This window comes from Lepisosteus platostomus, chromosome 1 (assembly GCF_059453375.1).
Source record: "Lepisosteus platostomus isolate fLepPlt1 chromosome 1, fLepPlt1.hap1, whole genome shotgun sequence".
NCBI classification, from domain to species: Eukaryota; Metazoa; Chordata; class Actinopteri; order Semionotiformes; family Lepisosteidae; genus Lepisosteus; species Lepisosteus platostomus.
The window spans coordinates 76,625,325-76,632,911 of record NC_142611.1 but is presented as its reverse complement, the minus strand read 5'-3'; the positions used below and the strand labels follow the sequence as shown (position 1 = coordinate 76,632,911).

Below are 7,587 nucleotides of genomic sequence, written 5' to 3'. Positions count from 1 at the left end.
TTCTTTCTGAAATGTCAGATTATAAATAGCTGGACCCTACTACTGAACACATCAGGGGGTCTTATTGACCTTTCCAAAGTCCAGAGGGCTATAGACAAGGTTCTGAAGGTGTTTTAAAGTTAGGGCTAAACTAATTTAAATGTCATTATTCTGTTACTATTTATGATCACTTGTAGAAAGGTGTTTTGAAGACATTTTACTGAGTCTACACTTTACTCTCACTTAGCAACACATAATCCATGTTTACTTTGGAGCCTTGCATAACATGGAAAGCACAAATGGACTTGCTGGCTTGTGGTAGTGTGTAGGCTCTTCTCCTGCCTACACAAAATGAGCACACTTAGTCTGTGAGGTTCTGGAGAACCCTTTTCTTCAGGCACAATCAAGCCACCTGTTATTGTCTTTCACTGCTTCTTTGGGGTCCTTGAAGAAGCAGCTAAGTATTACGTTTATCTGCTATTTTGGATTAGAGTTTGTGATAATTATAAAGGCCTTCAGAACCTCTGTTTTTAAAGCCAAATGCACAAAGGAGTTCTGGAAAACACCTGTGCAGGGCCTTTTTCAAGGGAAAGGGTGCCCCACTTGAGGTCAGCAGCTCAGTTTTGTGCTTGGTGACCAGCCAGCCCTTCGCAGAGTTGAGACATCTTGATTTCCCATGGTGCCTTTGGTAGTGGGGTACATTTTATAGAGCACTATACTAACAAGCCACCGGCAGTGACCACATGTCTGGAACTGTGAGGAGGTTTTCCAAAAAAAGACTTCAATCTACCTGAGCTTGAGTTCATAGCATCTATTCAGTGGAAGATGAGAAGTAAATCAGGACACTACCATGGGACCAAACTGGGAATTCCCTTATTTCCTAGGGACAAGTGACTGCTTTGTTAGCTCGATATTTATTAATACATAATGAAGTTGAACAAATGTGCTCTTTCCGTATTCATTCATAGTCATGAGACATGATATCGATGAAATTACACAACCCATAATACAGAAGGACCATGGTGGAAAAAAGTGATATTGCTCTGCTGAGTGGAAAGAGCAAAATATTCTACTTCTGAAGCTTTCCAACGCGACTTAGAGATCAGGGTGAAACTCTACGACTACCCAAAGAATGTAGATTTATCAAAGAGGTGAATGCTTTGTGCATGAAGTGGACATGATGGCATATTTTAAGATTTTGTAAGTACTTATGCACATTGGAATGAGTAAAGTTAAGTATTAAGACTTACTGTACAGTATATGTAGCGAAAAATGTATTGATTTTACATTAAGTACAGTACTGGATACCAGAAAATAAATCATTCAAATGTCATGATATACTACACATCAACTTTCAGAATATAATATGCAGTATATGTAGTTTTCTGAAGTGTTTTGAGTGTTGACAAATTAATGTGATCTGAGGTTTGTGACCAAACTCCCTGTACCTTCACTAACCAATAGGACTGAGCTTTAAAACAGTCCTTTTCAGGGGAAATTCAACTCATGGTCAGAAGAGCTGAGATCCTCACTCCAATTCTGCACTTCTGCAACTCAGTCCAGTTGTGAGTGAGATTTCTATAGCAATAGTATTCGTTGTAGCTGTGATTTAGGTACTGCAGTACAGTATTGTCACAGAGCCTGATCTTCAAGTGATTACATTAAAAACATTAAGACTTAAAATGACAGTAAAAGACCTTAGAAGAGAGACAGAGATCTTTCTTATTGAAAGGCAAACACGCAAGATTTGTACCATTTAAAGCTTCAGTTTTTCTTTTTAACCAGCTGAAAAAAATATTTTATCGATAATGCCCCGAACCAAATAAAAAAACATTGGGTACTCAATGTTAAATTCATACAAGATCCCTTTGAAGTTTTCCTTTGGAGTCAGAGAGCCACATTTTTCCACGATACTCCAGTACATTCTTGGCATAGACTAATTGTGAAACCATGGAGCCTGAAGGTTTGTATCAGACTTAAACCAACCTTGATCTTCACCATTTGCCACTGCATAAACTAGATTCTGTGACATAATACACCATTATTATTTAATTAAATTATTCTATGTGTTTTTTTTAAAAACGTTGTTATAGTGAAAGAAAATATAATAAATAGTTTTGTAGAATAATAATAATATTTTGTGTAGAAGGTCAAACAGACAAAAAAGCTTAACTTAAAAAAAAAGAAAGTTTAGGTTTTAATCCAGAGCCCTAAAAATGACCATTGTGATCTGTGAAGTGCTCAGCCAACCCTCACGGTGAGATATTACAAAGCCTCTGAATTGTTTAATCCAGAAGACACTTGAAACCATCTAATCTTCACCTAATGGGATTTCTGTGAGACCCTGGCTTTCACTCAATATTCTGGCTGAGAAGATTCGTTAGAAATGAATTACATTGCCTTATATCGACATGTTCTTGAATGACAACTCTTGAATGGTCGCTACTAAACAATATCAAGTTCATTTCGACTCGCCTTTTAAAACTAACTTGACAGAAATGTGCTCTGTTGCCCTATAAGTAGAATTTCCAGATAGGCTGAGAAGAAACCGCACGACAGAAAACGCGAACGTGAAACTTTCTGGAGACCATAACTACTGTGTATGATGTTACCAACAGCTTCAGGTGAGATAGTTATAGTTAATGCTCGGCTGTTTGAAAGGTTTAAAAAAAAGATTCATTCTAAATCGAACGATCATTTGATTAAATTAAACACTTCATGTCCAACCTTACTACTTTTTTTCACCATTAAAATGCAGCAGACCTTTGCAACAGGAAGCAATTTGTAAACTACTTGAGGGTAAACGCGTGTATTTATTCAATTATATTAAGATTAATGCAAAGCTAACCGCGACATACACCAACATTATCCTTCGACAAGACAGAATTCCGATGAAACAGCATAGATACAGTACCACAAGACTGCATTCCCTGTCGTTATATAATCAAGAAAATGCGCAACAGAGGGAACCTTTGTGTCCAGGACTAAATCGATCAGAACCTCAAACGACTAATCGTCCATCCTTAGGATGTTTAGAATTATAATTGGTAGACTAGCAAGAAGCAACCACGACACACGGTCACCACAGATAACAGCAAACAAACGAATTATTAAAGAAAGATGCTCACAGATAAAAAGGCACACGTTTTTGGAAATAAACACAGTACTCCAACAGTAAATAACTTAAAAGCTGCCAAGACATACAATAGATGTAGACAGAATCATAGACACAGCAAAAAGCATACCCTGACTTTCGCATAAAGATCTTGAAGAGTGTTGCTGTTATCTACGTCACAAACGTAGGTCTCCTTTTTTGGGTATCCCCGTCACATCCTCTGTCCAAATATGGGCAATAAGTTGACTAGCGAATACGCAGCGGGGAATCCTCTCACTGGAGATGATGAATGGGGAGGTGGGACCAGAGACCCGCAAAGTGTATAAAAGGAGAGGAGGGCTAAAACGCTGATGTGAATTCACAGCAACAGATATCAGATGAGCCACCGACCTGGAATTGTGGATACGCTTTTGAGAACAGGGAATCCCGCTTTATTTACTGAAGCGTTTTTCTGCAGCTGAGCGATTTTGGACGTAACTCACTATCTTGCTCCACAGCAGAAGCCGGGGTGCATCCCTTCCACACTCAACTCATTTTCGCAACATCCACGGCGCCAACATGCTCAACAACATGGATTTAAGCTCCCAGGATTCGTTTTATTCTCAGTACGACAACTGTTGCGGCTCCTCCCCTGCGATTGAAACAGTTGGACCCGAAACGAGCCAGGACACCAGCACCGAGGCGCAGATGGGATCACCTGTTCAGTTCAGCGAAGGTGAGTGCATCGCGAAAATCGGCACGTGTTTGCGGCTTTAAAACTGTGGTCCTGAGGTCAAAATCACGGCGTTACCCGAAATACACTACAATACAGCCACGTACTGCACGGATTGCTTGAAACTAGCGGAATGTAAGGTTGTTAAAAAGAAGGCACCGCGGTGCATAATAACTGTTGGATCCCCTGCTTACATAACAAATGCAGAATTAGCATTCATCCAGTGTCCGTGTTCGGCTTCAGGTGATCGGTTGTCGTGTAATAACGCTGTTTTTCATTTTCTTATCGAAAGGTGCTGCCATTGAACCCCCGACTGAGGCGTCGAACTCGGATTTCTTTTTTGACCCCAGCGAGGGAACCAGCCCCACTTTCCCTTCTTCTCTTTCCTACTCCGGCAGCTTTTATGTGGAAACCACCCAGGGGGGCGCTTTCACCACCGAGACGTTGCTCAACATGATCACAGAAATCGTGGGGATTTCTACGTTGCCCATTTCGGAGATGCACCAGAGTCACCCGGAGAGCGCGAATCCGTCGCCTTCTCAGATGGACGATGGCCGAGGCTTCTCTGGCCCCGGGTTCCAGTCCACACCCCCAGCCTGCTCGACGGCCACCACGTCTCCAGCGCTGTACTCGCAAACGCAGATGTGCTCGGGCTACCCCAACCTGCAGACGGGCATGCCAGCGCAGGAGTCTTCCCTGGCACAAGCTGACTTCGGCGCCGCGTCTCCAGATTTAACCCAGAAGCCACCCGAGCCACACACGGAGGCAGCCGCCTTCCCCGTAACAGTGAAAAGCGAATTCGAGAGCAGCTGCTACGAGTGGAACTCATTCGGTAAAAATCACGCCTATATCTCAACAAATTACGGTTCGGAAATGTTCCCCATGGCGGGAGACGGCTCCTCTGATCAACAAGTGGATTCGAAAGATTTCCTAGATTCCTTTTCTCCCGTCTGCACTACCTCAGAACTAATGAGCAAATTGGACACCGCAATCAAACAGGAACAGAGCTTCCTGGACGAGGGCCCACAGAATTTCCAGAGCCACCTGTTCGGCAGCTACCAAGCGCAGAACATGTGTGCTTCCAACAACGTGACCAGTGCGCTGAAACCCAATTTATTTCCTAACATGGGGATCCAGACTTTAACAAGCCAGTGTGATCTAGCTTACACCTCAACTACACTCTCCAGTGCCATCGATTCACTCCTGTATCCGTCCCTGGTGCCAGACGCCTACCTGAGGAGCGGCATGCAGGTAGAAAAATCACCCCGTGCCAGGAAAAGCCCAGCCAACCCGGGCGCACCCGCCAAGGAAAAGCCTTTCTCCTGCCCGATGGAAAACTGCGAGAGGCGCTTTTCGAGGTCCGACGAGTTAAACCGCCACCTCCGCATTCACACCGGCCACAAACCTTTCCAGTGCCGCATCTGCCTGCGAAGCTTCAGCCGGAGCGACCACCTGACTACCCACACCCGGACCCACACGGGAGAGAAACCGTTTTCCTGTGATGTGTGCGGCCGCAGGTTCGCCCGCAGCGACGAGCGGAAAAGGCACGGGCGTGTGCACTTGAAACAGAAGGAGAAGATGGAACTGAAGCCTCAGATACTGACTGCTTGCTCGTTTTCTTTACCCGAAGGAATCTGAACGCGCACATGCTAGATATAAATGGCCTATTCGTGCATGATATCAAATCTTTCCGTCTTGGAAGATTTAAAGTGCTTTGTAACACAGCTGAGTACTGTTTACAAATGTCAGAGCAATGTTTGCGGTGTACAAAATCTGCCCACTTGAGTTGTCAGATCAGATTCTGGTGTAACTGTCAACGTCGACGGTAGAGAGAGAAGAAAGGAAGCGAGTGAAAAGGGCTGGCATTATGGTTTGGAGCGACCGAGCTGGAAAGTGAATAATATTATTTGACTGCGATCCGTGTGCTGCTCATTCCAAGGTCTAAAGTTTGTGGTTCGAAGCAAGCGAAGAAAATTGATTGCTTACAATACATGATTGACAGTATTACTAAAACACTTCGCTACGGTCCAGTGCTAAGACCTCAACACCCACAAAGACAAAATGAGTTGTTTTGCTGCTACACTCAGTGTCCTTATACAATTATTCATTGTAAGGAGAGAGAGAGAGAGAAAGAAAAAAAAAGAGCTAAGAACTTAAATTCATCAACAGCCAGACTTGGAGACTTCAGCACTCGGAATCTGAACAGCTCCCACCTCAGTGCACATCGGATTGTACGAGAAGGGAAATAAGCATTGCACTTATAAATGACTTGCCGATTGAGTGTCATGTATGATTTGCTTTTTACGCTTTTAATCTAAAAAAAAAGTTATGAAACTGTTTAATAAAATTTGCATGTTTATATTTTATAGGGAGCTAAATATTATATGTTTTGAAAAACCAAGGCATTGTGTCCCTGCTGTGAAAACATGTTTGAAACGCAGGGAAAGAACGAGAGACATTAAATTGTATATCTTGATTGTAAAATACCTCTTTGCCTCTAGTAAGAGGAGGTCATCTTTGTGCCAAGGTTTTAGAGAATCTGCTTTGCTGAATCAGTATATTGTTGAATGATAATTGTGCTGCATTTATATACATGCATATATAAATGATTTGTGGAATGCTACAGAATCAGTGGCAAATAAATATATTTGTAACAATCCTCTTAAATTGTATTTTTCTAATTGATTATGTATATTTCCAGAAACAATGTGTTTTTTGGGGAATTTTTTTAATAGCAATGATATGTATCTTTAAATTTACTCTCCATGTTCAGTATGTGCTGTTGAAAAGATACAGGGGTTTTGAGAGAATGAGGATGTTCACCATCAATGACATTATTGTCTTTATTGGTATATAGTTCATAGGCTCTAAAGACAAGTTTTGGATTCAATTGAGGTGGTTAAAATATTTTTGGAAACTAAACAGTAGTAACTTTCAATGTGGAACAAATAAATATATGTAAATGAACTATAACATTATAAGAAAATAAAACAGAAGCACATAAATATACAGTAATACGTGGTACAGAATCTGAACCAACAGTTGCACAAGAGTGAAAAGATTCCTTAAATGTTCTAAAGGTTCAATTTATGATTGGAAAGTAGACTGTAGACATTTGTCTGGAGGGTTCTATGTTGATAGATCTTTACAGAGTCTGAAGCACAGAGCTAAACATTGTACTTGAGTAAATCAGTAGCACATATTGCTGCAACACAGTACTATAATGTATGGCAGTTGTTAATATATAATATTCTTGGTGTAGGACTGCTTGTTTCACTGTATATATTTGTACAAAAGTGATGCTTATCTTTTTAAGATGAAAAAAATGTATTGACTCAAGGTTACAATGCAGCTTCACCAAAAATTAGAGTACTGTCATTAGAGAATGTAAAAATGAAATGTAACTTGGATTGCCTTAAGTTATATTAACTGTTAAACCATATATTTGTATATAAGTATCATTTTTTTGTACAGAGCAAATTTGAATGTTGTTATTTTTATTACAAATGTTTATGAATAAAACATTTGTTTTTATCACATGGTGTAAGTGATTTTCTTCCATAGCAACTACAAATGACTAAAAAACATCAGCAAAAGGTGTGCAGTTCTGAAACTGAGGCTTTCTGTCATTGCTTGAACATGCCTATCATATTTTATGGAAATGCTGAAAAGGCAGGAAAATGGTATAGACCATACAGGCAGTTGTACTGTACTTCAGCAGCTTGTTGGAACCTGTGCTGTATCATACGCACATTTTGTAATCCTAAAGCATGATGACTTT

General features: G+C 40.9%; 1 protein-coding gene across 1 annotated transcript; it reads left to right on the top strand.

The window, feature by feature from the left end:
- Positions 1–3,461: 3,461 nt before the first annotated feature.
- Positions 3,462–7,343, top strand: LOC148678734 (uncharacterized). Its single transcript, XM_088637775.1, has 2 exons — positions 3,462–3,809; positions 4,099–7,343. The coding sequence occupies exons 1-2, from the start codon at positions 3,653–3,655 to the stop codon at positions 5,442–5,444; spliced, it is 1,503 nt and encodes a 500-aa protein (XP_088493901.1). The 5' UTR covers positions 3,462–3,652; the 3' UTR covers positions 5,445–7,343.
- Positions 7,344–7,587: the final 244 nt, after the last annotated feature.